The sequence below is a fragment of the Gekko japonicus genome, unplaced genomic scaffold (assembly GCF_001447785.1).
Source record: "Gekko japonicus isolate JY-2015 unplaced genomic scaffold, Gekko_japonicus_V1.1 scaffold5658, whole genome shotgun sequence".
In the NCBI taxonomy this organism is placed as follows: domain Eukaryota; kingdom Metazoa; phylum Chordata; class Lepidosauria; order Squamata; family Gekkonidae; genus Gekko; species Gekko japonicus.
Genome location: NW_015166612.1, coordinates 29,305 through 45,363, shown reverse-complemented (window position 1 = coordinate 45,363; position 16,059 = coordinate 29,305). Strand labels below are relative to the sequence as shown.

Genomic DNA, 16,059 nt, shown 5'->3' with positions numbered 1-16,059 from the left:
TGTTCCGGAGTGGGGCTTTTATTAGATGAAGGATTCCCTCTACTTATTCAGTATACGGCGCTCGATTCTGTATGGCTTCCGCATGCAGGGCCGGCTCTATCACTAGGCCTGCTAGTATCTCGCCTAGGGTGGAGATACTAGCAGGGAGCCAATTCCCTGCTGCCGCCCCCACCAAAGCCCCCACCCTGCCCAAAGCCACCCGCTGCTCCTTTCGTCGCGGTGGCGGCACGGCGGCAGCACGCATGCTGCTCTGCGCCGGCCGCTGTGTGCCCTTGCCAGCTCCTGGGGAGTGCTCAGTGGACTGCCCGGAAGGGGGCGTGGAGCCTCTGGAGCCCGCCCGCCTGCCCCCTTCCCACGTGCAAAAGCGCCCCGGGGCTCCGCAGCTGCTTGCCAAATCGGGCTTCCGCAGCAGGGACCGGGGGGGCGAGGCTGACTGGACCTTCGGGGCTGGCTCTCAAACCAGGTAGGGGATGGGCCGAGGGGCCTCCGGCCTCCTCCTTAGCAAAAAAGCCACCTGCTACAGGTGGGCAGGCAGGCAGGAGGAGGCGGCGGGGAACGAAGCCCTCTCTCGGCTTCTGGGACCCAGCTGGGAGGTCTCGAGGCCCTACCAGGAGGTTGGCATCTGATGGGGGATGCCACGAGGCAGCCTGGTCTAGGGTGCTGAAACCCCTTGGGCTGGCCCTGGTTGTGAGCGAGCGATTTGGCCGCTGCATAAATTAGTTGGCTCTGGAGCCCTCCTTCCTGAGCTAAGACAAGAATGGGTGAGCCGGAGGCTAAAAAACTGAGCTAGCTCATACTAACTCAGCTTAGAGGGAACACTGCCTAGAATCTAGACTAGGGGTGTCGAACTCATTTGTTATGAGGGCCAGATCTGACATAAATGAGTCCTTGTTGGGCCGGGCCACGTGTGTCATAAAATGTAATGCCAGATTAAGGTTAAGGTTCCCTTGCTCGAAACCCAGTTGAATCCGACTCTAGGGTTGCGGTGCTCATCTCTGTTTCAAAGCCGAAGAGCCAGCGCTGTCCGAAGACGTTTCCGTGGTCATGTGGCCGGCATGACTAAACACCAAGGCGCACGGAACGCTGTTCCCTTCCCACCGAAGTGGTACCTATTTATCTTCTTGCAATTTCTTGCTTTCGAACTGCTAGGACACAGACACAAAGGGTTTTTTAAAAATTAAAAGAACATGCTTAGAACATGAGCACCCTTGCAATATTTTGTTTATTTAACAGTGTCTGATAACGGGCACCTCTTGCTCTGAATTATGGCATCAAAATGTCTGTGCTGTTGCAATCTTGAGTATGCTGTTCAGGTGTGTATCTGTAAGCTGCAAACCTACGATGACGCAGGAGCAGCAGAACTGGAAGAATTGAAAGAAGCAGCAGAAGACAGCCAGTTCCACTGCGGGCCTGAGAGAAGCCCTCCGGGGGCCTCGTCCGGCCCCCAGGGCGCATGTTTGGCACCCGTGATCTAGACTGTCTGGAAAGTGTGCAGGGCGTTCGTTGCCTGCCTTCCGTTGTCCTTTTAACCTGACCCACTCCAGTTGACTTTTCCGCCTCTCCCTCAAACAAACCACTGTGAGACATATACCCACAGATTAGGTTATACGTTGCTGGAGGGAAGGAAAGATCAGAAGGAGGTGGGGCAGAAGCTACACCAAAGCCTCAGAGGGAAATTTTGAAAGCTTGATTGAGAACAATGTTCCCTCTAAGCTGTAGAGTCTTGTGAGCCAAAATTCCACTTTGTGAGCTACTGGCATTAAAGTTGTGAGCAAGCCACTTGGCTCTACTGCATGAATCAGTTTGCTCTGGAGCCCTCCTTCCTGGGCTAAGACAAAAATGTGTGAGCCAGTGGCTAAAAAACTGTGAGCTAGCTCACACCAACTCAGCTTAGAGGTAACACTGATTGAGAACTGAGCTCTCTCTAACCAGGCAGCCAACATGAAAGTACTCATGTTAAAGTAGCATAAGGTGAATGACCCAAGGTCACCCCAGCAGCTGCATGTGGAAGAGGAGTGGGGAATCAAACCCGGTTCTCCCAGATTAGAGTCCGTGCACCAAACTGGCTATCGCCTTCCCTTCCTCTCCCCACAACCGTCACCCGCCGAGGTAGGTGGGGCTGAGAGAGCTCTGAGAGAGCTGTGCCTGACCCAAGATCACCCAGCTAGCTGCATGTAAAACAGTGGAGAATTGAACCCGGTTCTCTAGAGTGTGCTGCTCTTGACCACTGTACAACACTGGCTCTCAAGAGAGATGGGGGAGCTGCAGATACGCTGGGGGCAATGCTCCCTCTAAGCTGTCGAGTCCTGTGAGCAAAAATTCTACTTTCTGAGCTACCGACATTACAGTTGTGAGCAGGTTATTTGGCCACGACATAATTTAATTTGCTCTGGAGCCCTCCTTCCTGAGCTAAGACAAAAATGCGTGAGTTGGAGGCTAAAAAACTGTGAGCTGGCTCACACTAACACAGCTTAGAGGGAACACTGATTGACACACTTCTGTAAAGTTTGTGCTGCCAGATGTAATTGACATGTCGCCGCAGTTTAAGAAGAAGAAGAGGAGATTGGATTTATCCCCCGCCCTTCACTACCCGAAGGTGTCTCAGAGTGGCTTACAAACTCCATTTCCCTCCCCCTCCCCACAACAGACACCCTGTGAGGTAGGCGGGGCTGAGAGAGCTCTGACAGAAACTGCTCTTTTCCAAGGACAGCTCTTATCAGAACTGCAGCTTGCCCAAGGTCATCCAGCAGCTGCAAGTGGAGGAGTGGGGAATCAAACCCAGTTCTCCCAGATTAGAGTCCGCGCCCTTAACCACGACACCAGACTGGCTCTCTACACCAAAATTCACACTTATCTACACCAGAATGCACACCTCTACACCAAAATGCACACTAAATTTGGTAATTGGCATATCATTGTCGTGCGATGCTGATATACCAATTATCAACTTTTTTAAAAAAAAGCCCCAAATGACCTTCCAGTGACCCGGCAAGTACATTGTGTGGGAAACTCCCACGAGGATGCTCTGTTGCATAAGCACTTGTGGCGCCGACAACAGGCACATGGAAAACAATTGCGGTGTGGGATGTGGCCCCTGAATATTTTGGGTGTGTTTTTGGAGAGCTGACAGACTCTGTGTCACCTCGGTGTCTTTTTCACTGTATCCGAGGAAGCGTGCGTGCACACGGAAGCTCACGCCTTGAATAATCCTTTGCGGGTCTTAATGGTGCCACCGGACTCCAACTTTGTCCTACCGCTTCGGACCCACACGGCTACCTACCTGGATCTGTGTGTCGCCCGTGGCCCTCTTTCCCTCTCGCCCACTTCTTTCGCTGACAACTCAGATATCTCCAATCCAGCAAATGAGTTTATGATGCAACTTCTGTTGGGACACGGCCCTTCCGAGAGATCAGCTTCGCTCCTTCCCATTTGCAAGGCTGTTTGAGTCTCCTCTCTCCTCCAATACGTAACTCATTAAGTCAAACATGCTCCCGTGGCTGCCGCACGAGCTGGCCAAATTCTGCAGGGGTGTCTGGTCACGCAAGCCCGTTACGGGCGACCCAACTGGGTCTTGCGGGCACCTTCGACGCTTCCAGATAAGCGCCGTCCTGCCCGCTTGGTTTGTGCTACGGATAAAGCAGGGGTGTCAAACATGCAGCCCGGGGGCCGGATGAGGCCCCCGGGGGCAGGGCCGGCCCCAGCTTATTTTGCACCCTTCTGGTGCCCCCCCCCCCGGTGCGCCCACCAATTTTCAAAAATAAATGCATTTTATTTATGCATTCAATTTAGGAAGAATGAAAAACACAAATAATCAAGAAACTTCCAGAGTACGGGCCCGGGTTCAGTTTGGCGCCCCAAAGGGCCATCTCGCTCTAGGCAATCGCCTAGTTCGCCTAGTGAGTGAGCCGGCCCTGCCCGGAGGGCTTCTGTCAGGCCCGCACTGGAACTGGCTGTCTCCTGCTTCTTCTTCCAGTTCTGCTGCTGCTGCGTCATCGTAGGTTTGCAGCTTACAGAGACACACCTGAACAGCCGTACTCAGGATGGCAGCAGCACAGACATTTTGATGCAATAATTAAAAGCAAGAGGTGTCAGTTATCAGACACTGTTAAATAAACAGAACATTGCAAGAGTGCTAATGTTTTAAGCATGTTTTTATTTTAAGTTTTAAAAAATCATCCGTTTGCGTTTGTGTCCTTTATAAAGTTTATGTCTCCGCTACCGGGCATTAGGAGCTGCGGTGGCTCAAGTGGTTAAGACGCTGAACTGCAGGCTATGGAAGGTCGGTAGTTCAGCAGTTCGAGACCCGGGTGCCGCATGACGGAGTGAGCTCCCGTCTCTAGTTCCAGCTCCTGCCAACCTAATAGTTCGAAAGCAAGAAATTGCAAGTAGATAAATAGGTACCACTTCGGTGGGAAGGTAACAGCGTTCCGTGCGCCTTGTTGTTTAGTCACGCCGGCCACATGACCATGGAAACGTCTTCGGACAGCGTTGGCTCTTCGCCTTTGAAACGGAGATGAGCACCGCAACCCTAGAGTCGGATTCGACTGGCTTTCGAGCAAGGGAACCTTTACCTTTACCTTACCGGGCATTACCTTTTATGACATGCATGGCCCGGCCCAACAAGGACTCATTTATGTCAGATCTGGCCCTCATAACAAATGAGTTCAACACCCCTGGGAGAAAGGGCCTTCAGAGGCAGATGTCAATCAGTGTCTCCCTCCGTACACAGATAAGCAAGGCCATGATGGTGGAAAGGAAATGTCCATAGATCGTTTCTTTAAAGAGACAGAGAGAAAGAGACGATGCTAGCAATCGATCGAGGTTTGCAAAACTGTGTTCTGAAGAAACCCACAAAGTAAGGGAAGTTTCGGGTATGTTGTAGGGCTGTCTTTCGGCTATGCTCCTGCAGAGTGCAGGGGGTTGGACTAGATGACCTGCAGGGTCCCTCCCAACTCTAACATTCTATGATTCTGTGAGCCACTGCTGAAGAGACATTTTGGGAAATGTCCTGTGGAGTTTCAAACAGCACGGCCGTAGAGTTTTACTGTTATGACCCTGTCAACAACCTCCAAGGGGCTCTCTCCGCAGATTTTATACGGCAGACTTTCTCCTTTAGTACTGGAATGGGCTCAGATATAAAACTTACGACAGGGTGGGTTTCGCATGAGTTCCTGCAGTCTCAGACTGGTGGAAGTCAGGTGCCCAAATTCCGTTTCTGCTCTAGAGTCGTCCCCACGGGGAGCAATAATCATAGAAATACACAGTTCAACACAGGCCTGCCATTTTTGGCCGCAGTTGTGTGGCGTCCTAACTTTGTGTGGAAGAAATATTAAACATGAGAGTGGACCGGATGCGATCCAGCTGTGAGTCTCCAGCCTGACGATTCCCAGATCTTCTTCCCACACTTAGCTATTCTTCCTCCGCTTTTGGTTACTTTTTAAGGGCCGCGGTGGCTCAGAGGTTAAGTCGCTGAGCTGCAGACTGGAAGGTTGGCAGTTCGAGACCCGAGTCCCGCGTGACGGAGTGAGCTCCCGTCTCTGGCCCCAGCTCCTGCCAAACTAGCAGTTCAAAAGCAAGAAACTGCAAGTAGATAAAGAGATACCGCTTCGATGGGAAGGTAACAGCGTTCCGTGTGCCTTGGCGTCTAGTCATGCCGGCCACATAGCCATGGAGATGTCTTCGGACAGCGCTGGCTCTTTGGCTTGGAAACGGAGATGAGCACCGCCCCCTAAAGTTGGATCCGACTGGCTTTCGAGCAAGGGAAGCCTTTAACATTACCTTTTAAATGTGGGCAAACGAGGTAGTTAAGGGTCAATCAGAAAGATGTCAAGGGATTTACAGCTATTCCAGGTTTTCCAGTGGCGGTCAAGAACCACCTACATTTCCAGCCTGCAAACTGTTTCTTAGAATCGTAGTACTTCTGTTAAACTATGATTAAACTGTGATGTTTGTATCTCTTTTAAAAAACCCGGATGCTAATCCGTCAGGGCTGGGCTAACGAAAGAATAACGGTCTTCCCTTGAGCTATCCAAATTCCGTGCTAAAAACAGCTGGATTGTGCAACCTGCAATATTTCTTTTTTTTCTTTTCTTTTCTTTTAATACGTTACATTTATTCTGCTTTGGCGAGCTACATGGAGGGTCGGAAAGTTATGCAGGGCTCTGAATTCTTGCCCGATTGCTGGAAATCCTATCCAGCCCCCATTGTGGCGTTTGACTCTGCTGACATACTGGGCAGGCTGTCTTGGTGCCCCTTTTGTGTGTTTATTATCCTCCAAGAATAATCATAGAATCATAGTGTTGGAAGGGACCTCCAGGGTCATCTAGTCCAACCCCCTGCATAAAGCAGAAAATTCACAAATGCCTCCCAAACACAACCCAGGTGACCCCTGCTCCATGCCCAGAAGAGGACAAAAAACCTCCACGATCTCCGGCCAAACTGGCCTGGAGAAAAACTACTTCCTGACCTACATGTTGAAGCTGGTTTGTAAGGGTTTCTTTGCTCAGTGGCTGTTTAAATTAAAATATTTATAGCCCGCCTTTCCCATAGCTGAAGGTGGCTTACAAATTCAATTTTAGAAAACCCAAATACAATAAAACTCCAAACTTATCCTAGAATCATAGAAGCAGAGTTGGACGGGACCTCCAGGGTCAACTAATCCAACCCCCTGTACAAAGCGGGAAATTCACAAATACCTCCCCACACACACACTGATGCCCAGAAGATGACAAAAAAAACCCCTTCCAGGATCCCCGGCCAAACCAGCCTGGAGAAAAATGGCTTTCTGACCCCAAAGTGTCAATCGGCATGTCCCTGGTCGTGTCAGAAAGAGCCACGAGAACTAAGTGAGGCAACCCTTCCTGCCCTCCCTTCTTGTGATCTGCCCAAGCTTGTGAGTTAAAGTGCTATCTTGTCACTTCTGACTTCTCATAGAATCATAGAATATTAGAGTGGGAAGGGACCCTGCAGGTCATCTAGCCCAACCCCCTGCACTCTGCAGGAGCATAGCTGAAAGATAGCCCTACAACATACCCGAAAGAGGGTCATCCGGCCTCCGCTTGAAAACGTCCAGCGAAGGAGCACCGGCCACCTCCCGAGGCAGACTGTTCCACTGCTCAACCACTCTGACAGTCAGGAAGTTTCTCCTGATATTTAGCCGGTATCGACTCCTTTGTAATTCCCACCCATTCGATCTAGTTTTGGGAGCTGTGGTGGCTCAAGTGGTTAAGACGGTAGTGGAAGGTTGGTCGTTCAGCAGTTCGAGAGCCGAGTGTGCCGCATGACGGAGTGAGCTCCCGTCTCTAGTTCCAGCTCCTGCCAACCTAGCAGTTCGAAAGCAAGAAATTGCAAGTAGATAAATAGGTACCACTTTGGTGGGAAGGTGACAGTGTTCCGTGCACCTTGGTGTTTAGTCATGCCGGCCACATGACCACGGAAATGTCTTCGGACAGCGCTGGCTCTTGGGCTTTGAAACGGAGATGAGCACCGCAACCCTAGAGTCGGATTCGACTGGCTTTCGAGCAAGGGGACCTTTACCTTTACTTTAGATCTAGTCTTGCAATGCAGAGCAAGAGAGAATAGATCTGCTCCATCATCCACATGACAGCCCTTCAGATACTTGAAGACTGTAATCGTAAGAACATAAGAGATACCAATGTTGGATCAGGCCAAAGGCCCATCCAGTCCAACACTCTGTATCCCACAGTGGCCAGAAATACCAGGTGCCATCAGGAGGTCCACCAGTGGGGCCAGGACATTAGAAGCCCTCCCACTGTTGACCCCCCCCCAGCACCAAGATGACAGAGCATCACTTGCCCCAGAGTCCCTATCTATATCTTGTGGCTAATAGCCACTGATGGACCTCTGCTCCATATGCTTATCCAATTCCCTTTTGAAGCCGTCCATGCTTGTAGCCGCCACCACTTCCTGTGGCAGTGAATTCCAAGTGTTAATCACTCTTTGGGTGAAGAAGGACTTCCTTTTATCCGTTCTAACCCGACCGCTCAGCAATTTCATGGAGTGCCCACGAGATCTTGTATGGTGAGAAAGGGAGAAAAGTACCTCTTTCTCTACCTGCTCTTTCCCATGCATAATCTTATAAACCTCAATCATGTCACCCCTCAGCTGTCGTTTCTCCAAGCAAAAGAGCCCCAAGCGCCTTAACCTTTCCTCATAGGGAAAGTGTTCCCTATGTGTCCCCTCTAAGCCTTCTCTTTCCCAGGCTAAACAGACCCAACTCTTTCAGCCTTTCCTCCTAAGACTTGGATTCTTATGGTGACCCTATGAATTAACTGTCCTGACCTGGATACCCTTGGCTAGCCCAGTCGTCCCACATCTGGGAAGCTAAGCAGGGTCGGCCGTGGTCAGTATTTGGAAGGGAGGCCGCCACGGAATATCGGGGCTGTGATGCGGAGGCGGGCGATGGCAAGCCGCCTCCCAACATCTCTTGCCTTGGAAACCCAAATAAAATAGTCATCATGTTCTCCAAAGCGTCCTATCGTTGCAAACTGAGGGCCTTTCTGGCTTCCTTGGTTCAGTCTTGATTCTGTCTTCCTCTTTTCCTGCTGGCTTCAGCTTTTCCTAGCGTGATTGTCTTTTCTGGGGACTCTTGTCTTCCCACAACGTGGCCGAAGTACGATAGCCTCCGTTGAGTTATTTTAGCTTCTAGAGAGACTTCAGCCTTCATCGGGACTAGAAACTTGCTTCTTCTTTTTTAAAAAAAGCAAGCAAGTGGAACTGGTCCTCCGGGTGTCCCACACGATGCTCTTCCTGCATTTAATCAAAATAAGGTGGGATAGATTCGGTGAAGGCGTTCCATCGATAGCCAAGCCAGGCCTAAATAGAGGAGAAGAAGAGGAGGAGGAGGAGGAGATTGGATTTATACCCCGCCCTTCACTCGGAGTCTGAGAGCGTCTTCCAATCTCCTTTCCCTTCCCCTTCCCACAACAGACACCCTGTGAGGTAGGTGGGGCTGAGAGAGCTCTGAGAGAACTGACTGACAGAAGAAGAAGAGGAGGAGGAGGAGATTGGATTTATACCCTGCCCTTCACTACCCAAAGGAGTCTCAGAGCGGCTCACAATCTCCTTTCCCTTCCCCTCCCCACAACAGACATCCTGTGAGGCAGGTGGGGCTGAGAGAGCTCTGACAGAAACCGCGCTTTTTCAAGAACAGCTCTGAGAGAACTGTGGCTTGCCCAAGGTCATCCAGCCAGGTGCAAGTGGAGGAGTGGGGAATCAAACCCGGTTCTCCCAGATTAGAGTCCGTGCACTTAACCACTACACCAAACAGAAGAAGAGGAGGAGGAGGAGATTGGATTTATGCCCCGCCCTTCACTCGGAGTCTCAGAGTGTCTTCCAATCTCCTTTCCCTTCCCCTCCCCACAACAGACACCCTGTGAGGCAGGTGGGGCTGAGAGTGAGCTCTCTCGAGGACTGTCCTTATGAGAACAGCTCTGGCAGAACTGTGGCTTGCCCCAGGTAATCCAGCAGCTGTAAGTGGAGGCGTGGGCGATCAAACCCGGTTCTCCCAGATTAGAGTCCGCGCACTTAAGTACTACAACTAACCGTCCTCTGCAGATCTTTAACCTCTCGCCATCATTTTAATTTGCAGCGAAATGTGGAGCGTGCGGTCCCGGGTACAAAACTCCCCTGGAAGCGATGAAAGGTAAGGGGGGGGGTCTCCTTTGGTTCGTGGGCTCTGAATATTTTTGCCCTGTGCCCAGCTTTTGAGGCTCACAGAGCAAGAGGGCCACAGATTCATTGGGATTTTTTGAACAGGAATCTAAGTGGGGGGGGGGGGTTTCCCTTTATGCTCAGCTGAAATGGGTGGTTGCCACAGACTGTTACAGGAAGAAGAGGGGGAGGAGGAGGAGGAGATTGGCTCTATACCCCGCCCTTCACTACCCAAAGGAGTCTCAGAGCGGCTGACGATCTCCTTTCCCTTCCCCTCCCCACAACAGACACCCTGGGAGGCAGGTGGGGCTGAGAGAGCTCTTTCGAGGACAGCTCTCGAGAGAACTGCTCCTGAGAGAGCTTGTGACTGACCCAAGGTCACACCAGCAGCTGCATGTGGAGGCGTGGGGGAATCAAACCCGGTTCTCCCAGATGAGAGTCGATTCTCCAAACCACGGCACCATGCTGGCTCAAGCCTTGTCTCAGATCTGTGACTGAGCTCCGGAGGCGTTTGGGTTGCCGGAACGGAGGGTTGGATCCCGATGGAACCCCTCCTCTTCCTGCTGGATGCCAAGGTGGGGAGGAAGGAGGGAGTCGTCTGTTTTGTTGAACTTCGGAGGGGGGGGGTTCACCAGAGGGAAGTGGGGTCGCCACCTCTGGATTGGGAACTTCCTGGAGATTTGGGGGTGGAGCCTGGGTTTGGGAAGGGGAAGGGAAGACTTTGTGGCGTTACACCCAAATGAGTATACGTTATACCTTTCCCCTCCCCACACCCTCCCCTCACCAGCTCTGCCCCCCAAATCTCCAGGGATTTCCCAACCTGGAGCTGGCAATCCCACTAGGGGGAGTTGGATAAACCTTTGGCCCACACCTTTAAGCCTGCCTATCTTTGTACTTCTAAAGGGGAGTGAAAAGTATGCAGACGGAGTGATTTCAGCAAAGCGTACTTTATTCAATCCGGAACAAGACGACTTTGGCCGGCTCGCAGGCCGGCTTATATCCCCCGAGAAACTGCCACCCAAAACACACAGCCCACTTCCCAATAGGTTATTTACAGTGGCCGAGAGTCCCATAGGCTCTCGGCTGGGAACCTAGCCCCCTGATTGGAGCGGGCTAGGATCCGCATAGTCTATTGTCTCTTGGAGCCAAGCTCTGCGTTTGTCTCTGGACTTGTCTGGACTGGATACATTCCAGGGAGAAACTTGCTTTTGAACCCAGACCCGGTTCCCCAACCTTTGCCTTTTCTGCATTCCCTCGTAGAAGTACTGGATCCGCGTCCAGGAGCACCTTAAAGACTTCACAAGATATTTCAGGGTGTGAGCTTCCGAGAGTCGAAGCTCCGTACCCCTCCAGGATCTTGTTGGTTTCTAAGGTGTTGCTGGACCTGAACATCGCTCTTCCTCATAGCTTCGTGAGTGGCAAGGGTGGGACACTATCACTTAAGAATGGAAGAGAACAGAAGAGCCAGTGTCGGATCAGGCCAATGGCCCCTCCAGTCCAACGCTCTGAGGAATTTCACATTACCCCTTTTAACCCGTTTTGAAGCCGTTTTTGATCCGCCGTGGAGTAAACCGGTATAGGGCTGCCATTTCACACATGGCTTTCCCCTTCCGGTAAAGAGCTGGATCTGGTTTGCCATTTCAGACTGCACCGCTTTTTCCCAGCCATTTTTCGCCCGTGCGGGCGATCTCTGGCTTTTTTTTTTTTTGAACGTTCGCTTTAGAGCGCTATAGCACTATAGCACTATAACAAAACACTCCAGGCATTCCAATGGGGTTGATATAATGCTGTTCCATTATAGCGTTATAGCGCTATAATGCTATAAAGCAAACGTTAAAAAAAAAAGCCGGAGATCGCCCGCGCGGGCAAAAAACGGCGGGAAAAAGCGCATCGGAACCGGGAGAGGAAACTGGAGACTTCTTGGAAGCGGTTGACAGGTAAAACGCTTCAGCCCCGTTTCCTAAACAGGACAGAAGTGTTTGTGTCTGAAATTACAAATATATTCCGGTAGGGAAACGGTTCTAAAACGGTTCGGTCTGAAATGACAGACCAGAAACCGTTTGGGAACCGTTCCTCTTCTGGATTATATCGTCTGTCTGAAATTCCTCAGAGAGATTCCTGTCTTTCCTCTTCCGGAATATATCGTCTGTCTGAAATTCCTCTCTGTCTCACACAGTGGCCAAAAATACCAGGGGCCATCAGGAGGTCTAGCAGTGGGGCCAGAACTCCAGAAGCCCTCCCACTGTGGCCCCTCAAGCACCAAGAAGACAGAGCATCACTTGCCCCAGACAGACTATTCTGTCTATACCTTGGGGCTTATAGCCACTTATGGACCTCCCCCAGACATAAGAACATAAGAGAAGCCATGTTGGGTCAGGCCAATGGCCCCTCCAGTCCACCACTCTGTGTCACACAGCAGCCAAAACCCAGGGGCCACCAGGAGGTCCACCAGCGGGGCCAGAACTCCAGAAGCCCTCCCTCTCTTGCCCCCGCCCCCCAAGCACCAAGAAGACAGAGCATCACTGCTCCAGACAGAAGAACATAAGACAGAAGCCATGTTGGGTCAGGCCAATGGCCCCTCCAGTCCAACACTCTGTGTCACACGGTGGCCAAAACCCAGGGGCCACCAAGAGGTCCACCAGCGGGGCCAGAACTCCAGAAGCCCTCCCACTCTTGCTCCCTCAAGCACCAAGAACACAGAGCATCTCTGCCCCAGACAGAGTGTTCCATCTCTACTTTCTTCCTAATAGCCACTGGTGAACCTCTGCTCCACATGCTTGACACAGAACTGCTTTTCTAAATAAAGTTCAGGAGGCACAGGTTCCTTAAGTGAGAAGAAACCGATGCGGCTTCTGTCAGGGAGCGGCACCTATAACTCGATCCTCTGGAGGGAAGCCAACACAAATAAGGAAATGCCCTCAGCTAAGAAGATTCTATTGTCTGCCAGGCACATTTGGGGCTTAGCAGAGATCAGGGTTTGGGATTTGAGTATCTCACGCATGTACTTGCCTTCTGCTGAGTCAAACCCTTGATCCATCGATGTCAGTCTTGTCTACTGAGACTGGCAGCCGCTCTCCAGGGTCTCAGGCAGAGGCCTTTCCCATCACCTCCCACCTTGTCATTTTTCACTGGAGATGCCGGGGATTGAACCTGGGACCTTCTGCATGCAAAGCAGGAAAGCCCCTAACCCTTTAACATCACCTACAACATCATCCTTTTAACTGGAGATGCTGGGGATTGAACCCGGGACCTTCTGCATGCCAAGCAGAGGCTTTTGCCACTGAGCCACAGCGCCTCTTTACAGCTCTCCAGGGTCTCAGGCGGAGGTCTTTCCCATCACCTTTTGCCTGGTCCTTTTAACTGAAGATGCTGGGGATTGGACCCGGGACCTTCTGCATGCCAAGCAGAGGCTTTTGCCACTGAGCCACAGCGCCTCTTTACAGCTCTCCAGGGTCTCAGGCGGAGGTCTTTCCCATCACCTTTTGCCTGGTCCTTTTAACTGAAGATGCTGGGGATTGGACCCGGGACCTTCTGCATGCCAAGCAGAGGCTTTTGCCACTGAGCCACAGCGCCTCTTTACAGCTCTCCAGGGTCTCAGGCGGAGGTCTTTCCCATCACCTTCTGCCTGGTCCTTTTAATGGGAGATGCCGGGGATTTACCCTGGGACCTTCTGCATGCAAAGCAGGAAAGCCCCTAACCCTTTAACATCACCTACAACATCATCCTTTTAACTGGAGATGCTGGAGATTGAACCTGGGGCCTCCTGAAGGCCTCCTGCTGTTGGGTGTGGCCTGTTATGCTAATGAGCTCCTGCTGGGCGTGGCCAACTTGGGAGCCAGCCGGAACTCCGTTCCTGTGCGTTCCTGCCCAAAAATAGCCCTGAAGGTATATATTGTTCTTTAGGTTTTTCTGTCAATGTACTATAATCAATAAGATACGCCAGGGTCTTTATTGTATATTTAAGTATATGATTTAAACGAAAATATGAAGACATAGTAACACATCAGAATTGCGTGTTGTGTTTGAATGTGGTGTTTTCCCACGTTTGCTCGGCCTTGCCGTGTTTCCCGCGTGTCTGTTGACCCTCCAGGTGGAGCCTGGAGATATCCCTGAATCACAACCTGGTCCCCAGACTGCAGAGATCAGTCCCCCTGGAGAAAATGGCTACATTGGAGGGTGGACTCTATGGCATTGTGCCCCACGGAGGTCTTTCCTCTCCCCAAACCCTGCCTTTCACAGGTTCCACTCCCCAAATCCCCAGGAATTGCCTGACCTGGAGTTGGCAACCGTAGGCACATAGGCCAAACCTGGACCTTGGGGAATCTTCTCATTTTCGGTAATGGGAGTCTTCTCTACTGGCAGGGAAAGGGGGTGGGCTTTGGCCCTTTCTCCCACCCGCTGCAGACGCCCACTTCGTGTTCCGTCCTGTTTGTGAGGGTCCCCCGAGCCTCCAGGAGTAGAATTGGGGGGCGGGGTCTCAGTGGGCTGGAGGAAGGAGAGGGGAACGGCCGTTCTGCAATCTCTGTGCCACTTGCAGTCCATTGTATACATAAGTTCCTGTCTGGCCCCACCAAATTTTCACGCGAGGAAGGATAAAAACGAAACGCCGTAAGAAAAGGCCTCGTTTCGGCGTTTCCGGCCAGCAGGGGTCATTTCCTGCAGGAGCGCACAGGAGCGGAGCTCCGGCAGTAAAGGGCCCAGGGGGCGGGCACATGCAACCAAGCCCCACCCCCTGCTCCCAGCAGCCCTCAGTCAGAGCAAGAAGCAGCCAGGTAAGCTGCAGAGCACCCACCCTGGGCCCCTGGTCCAAAACAGTCCAGTGGCACATTTAAGACCAAGTTTTATTCAGGTACAAGCTCTCCCTCTTCTGCGAGGGCAGATCTGCACGTTCACCCCCCCAATAGCTAGCAATCCAAAACAGTCCAGTGGAGCCTGAGCGGTGGGCGTGGCCTTCTGACACACTTCCGGTGATGCCAGGGGGTGTGGCATATGCAAATAAGTTATGCTAATGAGTTTTGCTAATGAGCTCCTGCACCTCTTTTTCTACGAAATGACCCCTGCCGGCCAGCGAGATTTATTTTGTGGACGTGGGAGAGGTCATTCAAAGACTATGAGCCGTGATAGCTAAGTGGAACCTCCATGTTTAGAGGCAGCATACCCCTGAATACAGGTTACTGGCTTGGCCTACTACAGAGGAGTCTTTGCCACGCGTGTCCCTGCCTGTGGGCCTTTGGGGGCGTCTGATTGGCCACTGAGAGACACAGGACGTTGGGCCAGACAATCCATTGGTTGGGATCCCGAGAGTCTGGAACAAAGGTGCCCAAACTGTTCGAGCCTGTGGGCACCTGTGGAATTCTGACTCAGCGTGACCACAAAATGGCTGCCGCGGGAGGTGAAGCTGGCCACAAAATGGCTGCCACGGGAGGCGGAGCCAGCCACAAAATGGCTGCCGCAGCTTGTCTTCAGTCACACAGTGAAGATCCTTCTGCTGTGGTGGTAGCTGCACAGCCAATAAAAAAAATGTGCACAGCCAATCCAATCTCCAGTGGCCAATCAGAAGCCTCGTTGGGCAGATGATGTGTCTGGCCCTGCTCTAGCAGTTGGCCATTCTCACGTCCCAAGAAAAAGCGGTTGTTTTGTCTTCCTTGACTGCTTATACAAGATCTTTGCTTTCCGGAAGGTCCCAGAGAAGAGATTGTGTACCTGCCCTGTATCTACAGGAACACTGGAATCCAGAAGCCGGACTACTTAGCCACGGTTGACGTGGACCCCAAGTCTCAGAACTACTGCCAGGTATGTTTCGTTTCGTCTTCCGGCTCCAGTTCTGAGTTCGGGAGCTTCCCTCTGCTGTCCAACTACGGCCGAGCGAGCCTTGCAAGTTGCTGTTGCTCTCGACAGCACCCGTTGGCCGTCCTTCCTTGGACCTCTTTCTGATCCAAAAAAGGTGTGTGTCAGTGTTCCCTCTAAGCTGAGTTAGTGTGAGCTAGCTCACAGTTTTTTAGCCTCCGGCTCACAGATTTTTGTCTTAGCTCAGGAAGGATGGCTCCAGAGCAAACTAATTCATGCAGCAGCCAAATTGCTCGCTCCCAACTTTAATGGCAGGAGTTCACCAACTAGAATTTTTGCTCACAGGACTCCACAGCTTAGAGGGAGCCTTGGTGTGTGTGTGTGTGTGTGTTGTTCGCTTAGTGAAACTGAGGATCGGTCTACATATGCGCCCAGATAAGGTGACAGAACCAATTGTACGTTGCACCCTTTGATGCCCAGCTTTGGAACAGGGTAGACGTGACCTTATTCTGATTCCAGTTGAGAAAGTTGTATGGAAGTAAGGCACAGACCATATGACTTTCTTATGTGACGGAAAAATCTTCTGGGGGAAGCATCGGG

General features: G+C 51.7%; 1 protein-coding gene across 1 annotated transcript in view; it reads left to right on the top strand.

The window, feature by feature from the left end:
• Nucleotides 1-242: 242 nt before the first annotated feature.
• The window catches only part of LOC107111427 (selenium-binding protein 1-like), a gene marked incomplete at its 3' end in the record, with an annotated part of 35,767 nt that continues 19,950 nt past the window's right edge, over nt 243-16,059 (top strand). Inside the window, exons 1-3 of the mRNA XM_015412394.1 lie at nt 243-423; nt 9,611-9,664; nt 15,353-15,465. Of these exons, the coding sequence (XP_015267880.1) occupies nt 243-423; nt 9,611-9,664; nt 15,353-15,465 (348 nt within the window). The remainder of the gene's footprint in view (nt 424-9,610; nt 9,665-15,352; nt 15,466-16,059) is intronic.